Source organism: Ambystoma mexicanum, chromosome 1p (genome assembly GCF_040938575.1).
Source record: "Ambystoma mexicanum isolate Mex_15411 chromosome 1p, UKY_AmexF1_1, whole genome shotgun sequence".
NCBI lineage: Eukaryota > Metazoa > Chordata > Amphibia > Caudata > Ambystomatidae > Ambystoma > Ambystoma mexicanum.
In genome coordinates, this window is record NC_090921.1 from 635,675,647 (window position 1) to 635,693,311 (window position 17,665).

The following is a 17,665-nucleotide window of genomic DNA, read 5'->3' on the forward strand; positions in this document are numbered from 1 at the left end:
CTGTCCCAAGGTTACTATATGCAGATGACCTGATCCTATTGGACCTACCGTTGGACTACGAGGTCTGCAAGCGGGTGACTTTCTGCCCGCCAGGTCTGACCAGGTGGGTGGAACGGCACACAATAGCAGACCTTGACGGATGCACCGGCACCATTCATGAATGGTGCCGGTGCATCCGTCCTCCCCATTCCCATTGCGTCCAATAGGACTCGAATGGGAATGGGGAGTAATATTTTCCGGCAACCGGGAATGGGCAATTACCAGGCCTGCCGGGGCTGTAATGCCCATTCCCGGGCGCAGTTGATTGCATTTGTTAGCTGTTTCTGGGGCTCGAATAGTTGGGAGAAGTGAGTAATCCAATTTGTTTCTGAAACTGCGTTGATCATTTGCCTGTTTGGATGTTGGTCAGTTTTATTGATTAGTAACCAGAACTCGCGAGATTTATTGTCGGTCAAGGCTTTAAGCATGTCCTCTGCATCGCTCTGGTAAAGGGCAGATCTTGTGTTTCTGAGCCATTGCTTGTATTTCCTTGACTCCAAATGGAAGGTTGCCCATGCTGTTGTGGTTTTGAGAGTGGCTGCTTGTCTCTTCAATTTTCTCAAACCCCTTCGTTTGGCTACTAAGTTGGCATTGTACATATGGATAGGCTTTAAAGTATTTTTCTGAGCTCCCCTCCTGGGCTTTTTAAAAGGTAGGAGAAACGGTATGTAACTTGCCCTATAGGTTCCTTCTTGAGTATCGTTACTTGATGTTAAAGTTTTGTATTCTTCTGAAAGCTTTCGAATGTCAAGTCCCGTCATACGAAGACGGGTTTGCTGGGTGTTGATTTCGATGGCTGCTCTGTATGCATGTCGGGAAAGTGCGCTTGCACTGCAGGTAAGTTTGAACAGGTTGTGGTCACTCTCTGTGGTTCTGATTACCCCAGGAGACTCTATGCATGGAAGCACGGTTTGGGAGGCAAAGATATAATCAACCGTGGCCGATGAGGTATCCCGCTCCCACGTTGGTAACAACGGTTGATCGTTGTTTATAGTTGCCACGTTGAAAAAATTGAGAAAGTTTCTAGATTTCATTAGTTCCATCCATGCCAAACCCCTGGCTTCGGTCAAACTGGCGGACAGTGATTTAAGCAAAAGCGTGTTGGGCACGGTGCATTCGGCATTGAGGTCTCCGCAGATTAGAATGTTAGAGGTCTCGTCACAGAAGTTCACTATCAAAGTTCTTTGAGGGTTCTTTGAGGGTTCCAGTAGACATTGACAATAGCCAGGGGGACACCTGGAGACAAATTTGCCACTGGAGTTGGGAGGGTCCACGTGGTAAGGACGGCCAGCAACCCGTAGCGTTCTGCTATTTTCTTTGTGATGGTTATTCCCGACACCGAACGGATGGCTATCAATAGGCCTGAAGATGGGTGACCTAGCAGCCCTTTGGACGCCGGTGAAATTTCAATAGTGAAGCCGTCGAGGACAAGTTTTTCCAACAGCCAGGTCTCCTGTAGACACAGAACATCGTATGCTCCCAGGTTGTGACTGTAAGGTTTGGTTAGATCGATGTGGCCTCTAGTATTCCATGATGCTATGTTCAGGATAGTTTTTGGAGAGTCATCCTGGTTTAGTTGGGGTGACTGTAAAGCTGGAACAACACCCCATAATGGTTGCTATCTCTTGGAGCTAGAGGTCAGAGCATCTCGAATCCATGACCATGTGCCCTTCTTCAGGCTTCCGTCTGTATAGATCTGAGAGGGGTCTGATGTTTTTTTCCTGGTTTCTGCTGTTTGCAGAGTTCTTGTGTATTCTTGGTGTTGAAAACGAGGCAAATTTAAATGGGCCTGATGCCTTTTCTGTAGGAATATACTGGCAAACCTCAACAGAACCCTATAAGTACTGTATCTGAAGGATAGTACTGTTACTTTTGTACATAACTCAAATGCCATGTGTTCGATATTTAGGCATCAGATTTTGATTGATGATGCTGCCATGCACAGATTCTTGGTGTGGTTACCTTGTGCCTTTCTACAGAACACCCTTTTAAAGTTATGTTAAGTGACATCCCCTCTAATCTTCCCACATTGCGCACCATCCCTCCGTGCTGCATTTGCCTGACAACAACATCCTTTTTGGAAGACAAGCAGATAGATCACTTCGCGCAGCTAGAGCCAGGTGTGCGTGTGCACAGCTGGTGAAGGTTTCACGTTCACTGCTGAGGACGGTGGTTATATTCAGAAGCAGCAGAAGTGGCGTCTACATTGCAGCCCAAACAACACTTTCAAACCCCACTTTCAGGGACGTGGCTCAGTGGGGAGGCCTTCTGTTGGAAGTAATGAATCTGCTCAGGGTGCTAGTTTCTGCGACTTTACGATGCTTTCAGCCCTTTTTTGATTTCTCATGGGGTGGTGGTGGTGATGATGATATCAACGTCTTATTTTAGCCTGCTGGTGGTTGATTGAGAGACATTGATGCATTAGCTCTGAAATTACTTTTACATTCAGTTGGTCCAAAATGAATGGAAGAACCTTTATGAAGATGTTTAATTAAAGATTTGGGGAATGTCTCTGAAAAGAGTTACTTGCATGTAAAGATGTACTCCTTGGAATCTGTGTACATTTTGTGTGCACACACATATTTAAGAGAAGACCCAGTATCTTTGTGATCGCAATTGTTTTACAGGGATGGTTTCAGGGCCTTTCAACATTTTCAAATGAAAGGGGACTCTAGCCTCAAGGGGTCCTCAGCAACCACCCCAGGCAGTCTTTCAATATATTAATGTCTCCATTTTCTTTCTGGAGTTTACAATGTGTGCTTTGCAGCACTTGCATTGCAGGAAATACAGAAGTGTTATCACCTCATTGCCTTCTAACACTGGTTCCTCTACATCAGCCATTTGCTGACTAAGAAGAGTTCAGAGCTCTTCAGTGGGCATTTCGTGATTAGGCTCCATGGCAGCTTGCCGTCTCGTGATAATTGGCAGCTATTAATCTTATCTTTGTCACCATTGTAATGTATGTACCCCACGGGTACTTCAGACTGTTTTTGCTCTAAGCAGGGGCCCTGAACCATCCTGTTGAAATGGGCCCCCACACATCTTCAGCCAGGCCTGCTCGAGTAGCGTGATCACCATTCTACGGTGTGGGTGCCTCTATCATTACTGTATTTGCAAAACTTCCCACAGAACAACCTGCTCTCGTACAAGATGGAGTCACCCCACCTTGTACAAGAGCATGGTGTTTGGTGGGGAAGTTTCGCAAATACAGTAATGATAAGTTGTTTATATAGAGCTTTCACCAGAACACTTTACATAGAACATTTTTACTACACACAGTATCACTCGACCAGTGTTGGTACTCTAAAAAGCTGACGTATTTGCAAGGCAAAGCCAAGAAAAGTTACTTTTGAACACATAATACAGATAACATTCTAGGACTGTTACCCAGTATCTAATGTATGTATTTTGTATTGCATTTCCCTCTAGTTGTTTATTGACTGTCGTATTAACATTAAACATTTGTAACAAACTATTTTTGTCTTCATTTTTTGGGGGCGGAGGATGGCGCCAACAATGCTTCCTTCCTGGGGTGCAATCTGGTCTAAGACCGGCCCTGATGATAGGGAACCCTCTATACCGTCTGAGTGGCTCTGCTAGCAGGGGGTTTCATCAGATCTCAGAGTCTTTTAGGCAGGTTGCCCGTGTTTGTAATCGCAGGGAAGCAGGTTACATTTTTCTGGATTTCCTAGAAGATTATCTAAGCTCCTGGTAGGTATGGGGTTAGGGTCTTTATTTCATGTTCCCCCTTTTCCTGAGTTGTTTAATGTCTGCCACAAACCGTGACCACTTTCCAGAAAAACCTATCTGTCCAATTTAATTCAATATCCTGAATCAACAACCCTTTTTTAGATGACGGAATGCTCCCAAACCTCCATAAACAAACACCAACACTTGAATACAATTAAATGATTGTGATTCCAGAGATACTGAATATCTGTGAATTGTCTATAAGTTTCTGTTCTTTTTCTAAGAGAATTCAGACATTTTATGCTAACCGAAAGCATCAGTGATTGAGCACTCTTCAATTATGTTGCTTACCCAACTTTTGAACCCACACATGTACATCACAGTGGATTAGCAATGGTATCCTCCAGTGTTGTTGAAAACGGAGTCTATCCTCATAGTTTATGCGTATCAGAGACACCAGTTGAGAACAGAATATATCCTCGTTTATGATTAAGGATTGAATGGTAGCTTTGTGTTCGTGTTGTCCCTCCCACACTGCCTTCGGGCCACCCCTTGCATTGGGGTCTGTATCTGTACCCATACAGCCCCCCCTTTTTCTTCCTGCACTTATCGGACCTAACCTGTCTCCTGCCTTAAACCTAGCACTTGCAAATTGCTGGCTGCATTACCACTGTTTGTTGCCTTTATTATTTATTTATTGTTATTTATCTGTTTCTCCTCTGCTTCACACTTTCCACCTCTCCCCCCTTCCATGCACTTTTTCCCTCCCCCCTCTCCGATGCACTTGCGTGTTCTCAATGTCATTGGGCCTAGTAAGATTGCTGTTTTGTTCTCCCCTGTTCCCCTCCCTTGCCTTGTCGCGCTCTGAAACACTTGTGTATGAGCGCAATAGAAATAAAATATCAATCAATCAATCAATCCCAGTGTACATGATTGAGGATAGAGTGGTATCTTCGTTTGTGGTTGTGGATGGAGTGATATGCTCATGTGTGGCTGAGGATGGAATGGTATCTATCCTTAAGTGTGCTTGAAGACCAAAAAGTGTTCTCACAGCATATATGTATCAGACACCAGTTGAGGACAGAAGGTATCCTTTTTGTGGTTGAGAACAGAATGGTGTCCTCATCTGAGCATGTGTTGGTCCAATGTTTATGATTGAGGACACACCGTGTGTTGTCCCAGTGGACATGATTGAGAATGGAATGGTATCCTCGAGTGTGGTTGAGGTCGGAATGGCATCTACGAGTGTGGTTAAGGACAAAATTGTTAAGGATGGAATGGTATCTTTGTGTAGAATCAGACTTGTTAGTAGGAGGTGTTGTGGATGTAAGTCTATGGTTGGTGCTTTCATCTTTGTGGGCCAGCATGTGTGTTGTTTGTGCTTGGTCCAGTTGTCTCCATGTGTTACACTTGGGCTTGGTGCATCTGTGCCATGTGTGCTGCTTGTGAAATGCGACGTTTCTCCCCTTGTCAATTAGTCCAGGAGAGAGAGCGAAAGAGACAGAGAGAGAGAGAGAGAGAGTGTGTGTATGTGTGTGTGTATGTGTATAAATGGGAGAGTTGTGTGGCATTTGCCTTGCCTCTTCTGTATACTTGCTGGTATGGCTGTGACATGCGCATGTGAAGTTAAGGGTTGTGACGTCATCCACAGTGTTTCCCCCACATAGTGTTCCAGCAATGTCAGTCAGAGCTGGCTACCTGGGTGGCGGAAGATGGTGGGTGCAGATCACTTTTCATACTTATGGTTGAGAACTACAAGTTCATAAATATGAACTTAATACATGGAACTTACCTCCAAGACTTACCTAATGAGTCCAGCTTGTTCTGTATGAACTGGATATTGCAACACCCTTGTTGCACTTAAAGTGCCATGCATAATAAAAAAAAACTGACCACGAAAATGTTATTATTTTAATGAATTATAATGAATTGATGGAGTCCAGACATTGTTCAACTTATTTCGTCATGCTCCACCTGTGTTCATTTCCGTAAGCAACAGCTAGCTCTGCCCCTCATCCATTTAAATGCAGCTATTCAAGAAAGTGCGAGTGCGTCTATCTCTCTAATAAGGGGCTTACAAAATGTTTGTGGTAATGGTGGCAATAGTCACAGGTCTGACAATTGTATTAATGTAGTGAAAGTGTTTACTAAACCGACCAGATTATGTTGGTGTCAATACATAGTCCATACCCCATTCCTCTTGTTCAGCATTTGCCATAATTTACTGTAAAATGACACACTTTGCTGAGCTGAATACTCTCTGCCACACACTTGCAAAATAGTGTAAAGCTATGCATAGAGAGTGCATTGTTATGGTGTACAACAGAATGCATATTTATCGTTGACCATGGAATTACCCTATTGTGCTGCTGCATTTAGTGATATATTTATATGACAAGGTAACCGTGAAATCTAACAGGTTTTCTATTACGATTGTCCATTTCAATATTTTCAAAGCAAAGGTGAAGGCTTGGTTTACCCCTGCCTTCCACTAAAAGTGTATCAATAAAACTTTTAAATTGCATTGCCCTCAAACGTGCTGCTATAAAAAACAATTTTATAATGCCTTTGCTCATTTTGGAGGGTGGTCGCTAGTCGGGCACCTAGAATTATCAAGGCGTACGGGGGGCGGGAACAGAGAGTTTACAGAGTTTTGAGAGTAAGAACAGGGGGTGTGTGGGGCCCAGAGGCTTTGGCCATAAGCATTGCGAAGGGGAAATAGAGAGATTGGGCTGAGACCGGGCTGTGCATATAAACCTGGGGTGCAGACGGTAGATGACACACACAGGAGGCATGGAGGGAACGGAAAATAGTGACATTGAGCACAGAGACAGGGGTCATGGAGGGTAATGGACATACACTTTGGGCCCAATTCTCAAAATGCTGCGGCTGCAGCATGTGAAATTGAACGTTGGCATCTCCCCCAGCATGCAAGGCCCCTGAACCACAGCGATGACATGCGTGCTGGAGGAGGGAATAGGTGATGTTACTGTGGACCCACAGCCAGGCCCCCTTACCATATGCAAGTGTTCACCACTTATGCCAGACCTAAACATGCATTGGCCGATAGAACCCATGATGGAGTGCTACGTTTTGTTATGTTCTGTTGATTTATACCGCGCAACGCTACCACCCAAGGGCAGTCACCAGGTGCTAACTTGGCTCTGCAAGAAAGAGGATGGGGTTGGTTAGTGAGGGAAGAGTGATAGGATAAGGTCAGAACCAGGAGAAACTGGCATCTGTGTGTGTTGGCTTGCAGATGGTTGGTTGTGTGCCCTTATTGTATCCCTACGGGTAAGATCCAATGTCTGGGTTATTTCTATGTGACTGTTTTATGTGTGGATTGGATGGTATTTCAGGTTGTTCGCACTGGCTTGTTGTATCTGTATGGGTAAGGTCCAGTGTCCAGGTTTGTCACTATAAGCTTGTGTTTCTTGTATTGGGTGTGTGTTAGTGAGTAGGTTGGCTAGCTCAGTGGGTGTATATAGTGTTTAGCGGTGTGTTAGAGGAAGCAGGAGCGTGGTGGTTAGTACATTGGCTACTCTCTAAGTTCTTTTATGTGTCTAATCTACACAATTCTATATAGTGATACACATGTTAATGTTAAAGGACATTTATACAGCGCACTATCACCACCGGAGCGGTCCCCTGGCGCTCTGGTGGATCTGAAATGAAAGAGGGTAAGATGGGTTAGTAGGGCATAGCTGAAAAGGTAGAGCGAGAGTTGTGATGTCCTGTTGACAGCTTCAGTTCGGTTAACACTGTTCGCTGAGCATGGGTGCGATTTACGAATCGTAGACTCCCATGTGCTGTTGTGTGGGACTATGTATGGTTTGTTTTGTTGGTGCAGTGTAGGGAAGTGCCTGTGGATTTCTGTGCAAAGATCTGGTTGTGTTTGTTAAGCATTTGAGAGATATATGCAGAGAGTTGAGGTTTTAGCGGTTGGGTTAGTAGGGTTTTTTTCTCACCTCATTGCTTCTGACATTTTTGTAAGGTGTCTCTGCCCGTGCTGTGTACTGGGGTGTTCTGTGGTGAGTCACTCGCTGGGTTCTGGGCATAGTGGTGGCATGTCTCTGTAACTGCTGTCTAGTGGTCTTTGGGGAGTAAGGTGGTGAAGGCCTCCCCCCACCCATGGGTGGAGATTGGTATGGGTTATAGGATTTGATCTTAGGTTAATTTAACAGTCTATCTAAGTGTGACATGTGACTAATCTTCAACAAATGTATCTAAAAGTGCTGCATGGCTAATTTTCACAGATCTATCTAAATGTGCTGCATAGCTGAACTTCACAATCTAAGTGTGTCATGTGGCTAATCATCACAGATCTATCTAAAAGTGCTGCATGGTTAATCTTCACAGATCTATCTAAAAGGGCTGCATGGCTAATCTTCACAGATCTATCCAAAAGTGCTGCATGGTTAATCTTCACAGATCTATCTAATTGTGCCACGTGGTTAATCTTCATAATTCTATCTAAGTGAGACATGTGGGTGTCGTTTGCAATTGCTAAATGCAGAGTATAGCTACATGAAACAATCAAGCTAACAGCATGTAGGCATATGATATTAATAGTAGAGGTGAGGTTTTACACAAAATAGGGAAAGTTTGAGATATGGCTGACTAACACAAATATGAATACCTTAGACAGATAGGCTATATTTACAATAGGTAATAAGAGTGGTGGAGCTGTGATGGAGGACAGTAATGAATGTACCACCGCTAACTCCAAATTTACCTTAGCAGTCGCTGTTGTTTGATGGCGGCAGGCTTCCCAGGCGAACATGGGCAAACACGCACTGGTGCTGCTTCTTCAGGGGCTGCCCTTTGCATTGGGGCCCTTATCCATGGGCTGCCTGGGCAGGGGCTGCCCTGCGGGGCGTTCTCAAAAAGGGTTATTTAGGCCAATCCGAACTCGGGGGTGGGTTAGGAGGCAGGCAGCTGCAGAAACAAGAAATCGGGTTGTGGTGCCTGCTGGGACGGGGTTAGTGCACAAAGGGACACCTGACTGCCTCAGCCAATTGCTAAAGGGCTGGGTGGGAAAAGGAAAAAAGCCAATAACAAAGGACTACAGCACCAAGCCAGGGCACACTACAGGCAGCACAAAAAATGGGTTAAGAGTCAAAGGGAAACAAAAATTAATCCCTCTGAAAATCAACAAGCAGCCCAAAAAAAAACGATTGCAATATACGCACAAATCCCTCCAAAAGGCACCCACATTCTAGCCAAAATCAAACTGCAATCAAGGAAAAGCACTCACAATGCACCTACCAGGCCCTACAACTAATGACCAAGTGGTCTCTGTGCAGGAAGGCTGCAGAATATATTCAGGAAGGGAGAGAGAAGCACGGAAAGATGGCTGCCAGGACAGAGGCAAAGGGGCACCTGACTGCTTCAGCCAATTGCTGAAGGGCTGGGTTGGAGAAGGAAACAAGCCAGAAACAAACAAAGGACTACAGCACCAAGCAAGGCCACTCTACCATGTGTGTATTGGCAACAACTGGCCTGAAAATAAATATATCTGCCAATGAGATTTTTTACATTTCCATCTCTGTTTTCATAGGCAGCAATGAAATGACAAAATAGAAGCCAAGCTCGGGAGTTTATATTTCAGGCACATTAATGCAGCTCTGGGGTCTGGAAAGACCCATGTCTGTACTAAGCTTTCTGTTCCTGGCATGAAACAGTGGAGAACAGGCACGTGAGAAATTGGTGCAGCAGCCACCACATATCTGAGCACATACCTATGTGAATCCGGGATGCGGTATCCACCCCGGTGGCATGCCCCAGGCAATTAAATAACATAGAACCCACAAGCCCAGAGCAATAGGCCACTGTGTCTGTCTTTGACGAGAGTTCATCATTCTGGGTGCTAAAAATGTCATTTTCTTTTGCTTCGCAGCTTAATGTCCGGCCTAGCAACCATGGACTCCAAGGTGTGTGGCAAAATGGGGCTGATCACCATTACGTATTATCTGTGGACCACATTCTTGGCGGTTGCAGTGGGGATCATCTTGGTTATCTGCATCCACCCCGGAGCCGCGGCACAAAAAGAAGAGCACATCGGTGGGAAGCCTATTCTAAGTTCTGCAGACGCGCTACTGGATTTAATAAGGTAATTTTTAACAACAAATGTCACGTTTAGGATGTAAAATGTCTGCCTTAAAAAAGAAAAGTTGAAAAACGATTGGTATTTATCAATTTGCATTTATTTGGCAGGCTGATGTTTTTGCCAAATTCGAACATGTCTTTTGTCATTCACCTTTTGAGCTACACCGGGTGCAGAAAGCACTGGCTTTCAAAAACAGCCTAAGTGTAGTCTCTTTTTCTCTTAACTTCTAAACATAAACCATGATTACACCAATAGGGTGTCCTTGCACTACGACTACATGCTAGAATGGTATATTTTTAAGTGTGTACAACTGTTTTTAGAATTTGGAAGTTTTTTTCTGATTGTGCCATGTGGTTCATTCATGTAGTCCATGTATGAGCCTGAGGATATGCCTGTCCTATCACAAAATAATTCAAAGTGTGCTGACTCACAGCATATTGATGTCTCTGCAGTTCGTTTAAAACAGATATGGCTGTAAAAATAATAGAATCAAATTGATGCAAACACATTTGACTTAGCCCGGCCTTGACAGGGCATGATTCAAAGCGTTTCTGATGCATTTCTGGCAGCTTCTGGATAGAAGACAACCATTGTTCTCTAATTCTATGCCAGTAACAACATATATGTAACTAATGGTGCACCTCCAACAATCCGAGCTACAGCAACGAGTAAATAATGTAATTGTAGGTTGATTAAAGAAACAACATAATATTGTCCTAATGCTGTGTCAACTGAACCATGTAAGGACATGAAATTAGTTCAGCGTTTCAGTTCCCACTCTTCTGTACAATGAGGCCCTCCAACCTAGCACCAAACTTCATACATGGTTACAAAGCTGTGTTCCTCCCATATCTGCATGGGGGCAACACTCTGCTTACTGACCCCCAAAGGCCACGTTTGCTCTTTTTATAGCCATCCAGCATGCTACAGTCCATTCTTGTCACATGACAAAAGTTACTGGACCACTTCATCCTCAAACTCAATTCCATTGCCTACTTCGCCATGCCTGCATCACATGAAAGACAGTCTGCATTACCTATAAGCAAAGCCATGACAGCCTAGGCGCCATCTCACCTGGACGAATTGTCTCATTAGGATTCAACATGCCACTAGAAGTACAATATCGAAAGATTGGAAACCAAGAAATGCAAGCAGAAAAGCCAAAAGGAGACAGTCCTTCTCCTACTAGGCATTTGTACTTTGCAATAAACGTCCACCCTCCATCAGGTTGGACCCATCTCCCTTGCACTTCAGGGAGGAATGGAAGACCCTGCTCTTCAAAGAACACATTGCAGCTGCTGATTTCCGAAACGCAGACCCCCATCTACAACTCCCATTATTCTGCTCTTCTCCCCCCAACCCCCTACAATTTGTACTCTCCCTCTTTTGTACAGCGCTCCTTTCCTATCCAACTGCGATTGCACCATGGAAAATCCATTCATGGGGTAGATACAATATACAATCATTTTGCAGTAAGTGAAGGAGTTCAGAGCCATTCCATCTTAAAAAGGAAATGTAAACCAACACCTCGACATGGTTAGGATTGATCGCAACGTAGCTTCTTTATCTCTATATAAAAAGACAGGGCTTGAAATTGCTGCAAGCCGGGAACTGTTTATCTCCCAGTTATGGTATAGGAGAGCCTGGTTGCTTGACACCAACAACTAGTAGGTGCTACCTTTGACTCCCAGGTCATCTGGTGCCACACACATTTACCTATGTGGTATTAACCATGTGTGTTTGCGAGTGTGTACATTAGAGCATTGGGACGCATTTGGAACACATTTATAGCAAAGTGGGGCATACATCGCCATTGAGTTATGATTTGCATCACATGCGGTAGTTAGGTTAGCAGCACGCTAGGTGCTGGCTCCTTGTACTGGAGAGGTGGCTTCTGCTCACTCTGTAATACTGGATAGCCAGGAGCTGCTTTTATCTCCTGCCAGACCTACCTAGGGTCTGCGTTTTATCCCGCAGACTCTGGATTTCCATGCTATCCTCTGGGTCTCCGGGCGACAGTGTGTGTTACAGAGCAGGAGATTTTTGGGCGGCCCCCTTATGAACAAGACACGTGATGAAGGGAGGGCGCGCAGGAGCGAGGAGGAAAGGGAGGGACAAGAGAAAGGAAGTCAGTTAGTGAATGAGAGAAGTAAAGGGAAGTCACATTGATCCCTGGCTCCGTGTCATCTGTGGTTACCCCGCCAAATACCCCCACAACAGTGTGGAGCCTCCGGGTTTTCCAGCAGTGCTCACGCCTCCATGTGATTGGCGAAATAATGGACTAATCACATGCAAGTATGGGTGGAGACCCAGTATGGCACGCAAATCCCGCCCATATCTGGCTTCCTGACCAGGCTCAATCAACAGCATGGTGTTTTTTATTGTTTATTTGTACACAGGAGGGTGAAGTCTTCGAGTGGGGATGGGTGTGGAAGGTGAGTAGATTCTTGGCTGGGGGTGGCCTTGCATGATGTACATTTCAGGGTTTTTGTTTGTGAAATGTAGGCAGGTTTGGCTCCTGATCATCAAATGCTTATTTTGGTCCCTGATAAATGAGGAAGGGTGGTTGGGTGGAGTGTCCTTTCTACTTGTTTTTGTTCCTTATTCAACTGTACAAGCCCAACTAAATAATGTTGTAGTCCAGTGTATTGTTAATTTCACAAATAGGCACGCATGGTATGGTTTGCAAAGCGTTTTAATGGGGTTTTCCCATTGAAAAAAGCTTTTGTAAATCAGACCCTCAGAGCCAGATTCCTGCACAGCAGACTCCCAAGACTCCACATGAAGCTCCTTCCATAGTTAGCTTTACCGTAATCATTCATCTATATGCAGGTATTGCAATAGCATTATGTTAGAAACACCTTATTATGTGAGTGCCTATTACATGATAAATTGCCTGTCCACCAGTATTCCACGTAGAGAATAATATGACTTTCATGCCCTGCCAGGAGGGCGGACATGGCCTTTAACGGCACACCAGTCCAATGCAGCTCGGGCTGTGGGCCGTTTAAGGCCATAATCGCCCTCTTGGCAGGGCGTGAAAGCCATTCGCACTCTGGGGTTCGTCCAGGGTGCGAATGGCTTTCACAATTTTTCATCAGGGGGTGCGAGCTGCAATGATGAAAAATGGAGGGGAAAGAAAGATGGCCACCGTCATATCGAAAGGGGACTAAGTCCCTTTTCCGTGTATATAGCCGCCAGACGGGAGGAGCACCAAGACCAGAGGGCAATGCTCCTATCCCGCAGGTAAGTGGAGGGGTTATGGAGGGCAATCAGAGTATTTGGGGGTGGGGCGGGTGAGGGGGGAGGAGAGCAGAGGCTCCCTCTTGACTCCCTACACTGAAAAAAACAAAATGAAAAAAGTACCATCCAAGAAGGGCCTCAGTGGCTGGGACAACAGGCAGGGATTGTTTGTTCTCGCCCGCTGTTCCAGACACCCGATTGGTTGAGCACCCTTCCCTGGGTGCGAATGAAACTTCTGTTTTGGAATCGATCGAAGCTACACAGCTGCACAGATACCACAAAGCCCTTCGTGTTGCAGATCTACACTTTGAAGTCAAAGGTACGCTGATAACTTTTTCTTTGCATTCTGGAACTGGATTGTCAAGCAAAACTGCAAGTGCCTAAATGTAAAGAAAAAAGGAGGGCTGGTTAAGCATCCCTCAAATGACATGGTGCATGTTTACAAGTATGAAATGTCTTTATTTCGGGTTAAAGTGGCAAGGCCTCCAGAATGCTAATAATGTAGTTTGTGGAGAGCATAGTATATTCCATGCAGTGAAGCTGGTATGTGTACACGAGCAGCCGAGCTAACCATTATCATACTTGCCAACCCTACAGATTTAGGCAGTAGGCTATTGCTTTTCAAGCAGTCCTAACGCCTATAGATTTGGGTGGCAGATCCTACTGCTTTTTACATTGGCAGGTAATTTATGTGACTCTAAGGCAGGCTGCAGGACAAAGCATGCATCACATTAAATAGTCTGTCTGTACAGTGGGCTGGTAGGTGAGTGATTCCTTTGATTGGGCTCAGACCAATCCACTGCCCTGACAGCTACGCGACTCTGCCCTGCACTCTTGCCGGTACAACCCTTAGGTGAACCACCAGTGAAGGGCAGTGGCAGAGCGTACCACCATCACACAGCATCTGCCTATCAGACTGAGGGGGGCTATCAGTCTCATGTCATTCAGTGTTCAAATTTCACCACAGGAATACATATGTATTGCCCAGGCTGCTGCGACAGAGAAGTGGCAAATGTTGCCTACCAGCTCTGTGTGATTACCTTCTATGTAATTGGATTTGGTGTTAATATACCATTCAGAATTATACATTTTTAACATTTGAACATCTTTCCATGTTGTGTTGTTTGATGGGTGGTGTATTTTAGAATGCTTCAATGGTGCCCACAATGTATGTTTTGTATTCTTCTGTGATGGCATTTTATGCAAATTATTTTTGAAACGTGAAAAATCCTCCATCTTTTTGGTCACAGAAAGTTGGCAAACATGATCATCAAATGGAAAGGACACTTTGCACCATGTCTACCTGTGTGGAGTGACACCCAGAGGCTCTTTGGTCAGTTTTAGAGTGGGGAAGGTGACACCACCACACTCCTCCATCCCAAATTACACTCTTGGAGGGGGATGACAGCCTATTATGAAGAGGCTTAATATTTTCATTAAGTGTTCTCATTTACTAATATACCATGTTCCCATGTGCCACCATATAGGCCGGGAATACATTAATATGCTCAACGCAACTTGTTTGTTTTTATGAATTTCTTGCTAACACAATGTTAGCAGCATTGTAAATAGATGTTGCAAATAACCAACTCTGACTCACTCATTTCATTGACTGCAGCATGATGAAAAGCAGAGAAAGCAGCTCTGTAATGCAAACATACACTTGCATTTTACACACATCTATTTATGTAGATTTCCATGTATGTGAATCGAGTCCTCCTGGATGAATCTGAATCATTGTCAGAAGTGAATATACTATGCTTTGCCACATCGCAGTAATCTGCAAAAGTACATAACAGCTGCGTATACACTTTCAATCAATCCTTTATTTCGACCCTGGTGGATCATAAACGTCACATACAAAGACAATGGGCCTCATTACGAGGAAGGAGGTAACCATGCTGCTTTTTGCGGCATGGCTACCTCCCTTCTGGGTACCAGGTCTGGGTTCCCTGAATGGGGAAGTACCAGGCCATTCCAACCTTGGAGGGCCCGGTATTTCCCTGTTCAGGGAACCCGGACCCGGTACATCCCCATTCCCATTTCAGCCCCCATATGGCTCAATGAGAATGGGGATGATGCTAACAACGGGCCCGTTAATGACGGGCCCATTGTTAGCATCCTGGGCTGCTCAAGGGACCCGCTAAGGACGTCTGGCAAAACCAGGCGTCCTTAGTGGGTCCCGCGAGCAGACCTCGTAATAGGGCGGTAAGGTGTTAACGGCTCCGGCACCTTTACCAGCGCCATTAATCCCTTACCGCCCTCCTCGTAATGAGGCCCAATGTCATTGAGACAACACAGATACAATGTGTTCATGCACAACTAGTACAATTCAATTTAAAAAGTAGAAACATTAAAATATAAATATGCATGTAAAAGGCCCTGTTAGGGGTCCTGTGCCAGTGAATCTCTTTTAAAAACCCACAAAAGGTAGTAATTTTTGATAAACCACTGACCACTTTTCTCGCATAACAAACCATAGCATGCACACTTTCACCCTGTAGATTGGTACTGGTGCGTAAATAACAGATATTTATTGTACCTAACATCATTATTAAGAAGCAGTAGTGACGGAATAGGTTGCAGAACATCTTGAAAGTATTATTCTGCGGTATTTGTAGTTTTTCTTATCATAATTGCAGGACGACATTTACCAGAAGGCAATATGAGGTTACCCTAAATGCTAGGACTGGCTGATTGGTTCACACATGATATGGGTCAACTTAACATTGATGTAAACCTCCCTGTGGGTAATTTTACTTAAAAGATATTTGACAGGGCCCAAAGAGCTTGAAGGTGTACGCCACCTGCTTCCTGCTTTTAGTCATTGTTTGGACATGCCTTGTAAATACATGGTGTTAATGACATTTCTAGTGCCACAAAAAGGTGTTTGTGCATTTAACAGTCAGCCTTCCGAGGTTTAATAATGAGGCTTACTTTGTGATTCCATTTTCTTTGAAGGAAGACAGATTGAAAAGTTAACTGGGGGCTTTTAAATTACCAGACATTGATACCTAAAAGAAGATGTCCCTTGTCAGAGGATAGTCTTTCCCACAATTATCTCATCACTAAATAAGTTGTCTTCTGCATCCTGTGTTATGAAAGCACTGGTTAAAATAAAGAGACAATGTGAAAAACACAGCAAGTTTATGCAAGCCACATAGGCTGAGGGGTGGGCGTGGGACATTTTATGGCATCTCTGCCTCCTGCATGCTCCCTAAACTTGTAATCACTGCCCCCCTACCTACCGCAGGCATCTACTTGGAACAATGGCAGGACATGTACATTTTTTGGACATTCTATGATGGCTTAGAACTCTGTAGGTTCCCTTTATCTTCTAACCACCCTCCCCCCCTCCCTACAGTGCTCGGACCTTCTCTCTGCAATAGTGGTAAACGCAGCTGAAATGAAACCAGTTTTTCAGTAAGAAGAAAACATTCACTCTTGGTGGCTTGTTATTAATGAAATCAGTTATCGAATGAAACCAAAACCCTTAAACCTTATTGAAACAGAGGCAAAATGCATGCAAGTTTGGACAACCAACCAGAGTTCTGAAAGCATTCTTGAGTCACACAACTGATTTTGTTTTGTATTGTTTTCGTATTGTTTATTCATAAAAGCACTGTAAAAAATGCTAAAATGCAACAATAATGTGGCTACGAAAATACAAATTACAAGAATTCAATTTCATTAGGCACTGGAGGATAACAGAAAAGGTTTCAAGTGGGTTGAAAAGTGGGAGAGGGGTATAGAGCTCCAGTGTTTGGGGGACACGAAAGAGAAGAAATGAAAGCAGTACTGATCACAAGGCGGTATAGGACTGGCACAATGAAATTGAGACTGTCAGGGCAAGAGGAGTGGATGATGATATACTGTTAGTTGTAAGGAACTCATGGTGGCAACAGTAAGGACAGACACGTGATCACGATTCATTGGTCTTTACTTAAACAATATGCAGGTTTAAAAACGCCTAATCTAAACCGAAATCGAAGATGGGAGCAAGCGTCGACCATCAAATGAAAATAAGGCAGTCCTTGTGTGGCGTCTTGTCAAAGTAAAAGGCCTATACACTAAGAAAACTACTGCCAAATCCTTACAACTAATTATAGAAAGAGTGTGGACAGGGGTTTCAATAAAGAAAGAAGTGTTCACAAATAATAAGTCAGGATGTGATTGCCAGGGGTCTCCCTTCCCCACGTGTTAAGCACGGGGCAAGATGGAACTCCTGAGCAAAGCACACACTCGAGCTTTCCCAGAACAAGCCGACAGTTCCATTCCAGTCTATCAGGTTCTTCGATGGTTAAGTTTCTTTTCAATAAAAAGTCTGTTGCCTTTCGAGGGCCTGACATTTTCAACAAACAAACACAAATTATGCTTCACGTATGGCTTTGGGTGACAACTTCACCCCTGTGTCCCCCTCTTCCGGGCGCAAACCCCAAACATAAAGTTATGCTTCACGCATGGCTTTGGGTGACGTCTTCACCCCTGGGTCCCCCTCTTCCAGGCACAAACCCCAAACACAAAGTTCTGTTTCACGTATGGCTTTGGGTGACGGTTTCACCCCTCTGTCCCCCTCTTCTGGGT

The 17,665-nt window shown here is 44.5% G+C and overlaps 1 protein-coding gene across 3 annotated transcripts in view; it reads left to right on the top strand.

The window, feature by feature from the left end:
• LOC138577868 (excitatory amino acid transporter 5-like) overlaps positions 1-17,665 on the top strand; it is a 518,879-nt gene that overhangs the window by 254,558 nt on the left and 246,656 nt on the right. For all 3 annotated transcript variants that reach the window (XM_069649661.1, XM_069649664.1, XM_069649663.1), the window contains exon 3: positions 9,629-9,841. In XM_069649661.1, coding sequence (XP_069505762.1) covers positions 9,629-9,841 — 213 coding nt within the window. The remainder of the gene's footprint in view (positions 1-9,628; positions 9,842-17,665) is intronic.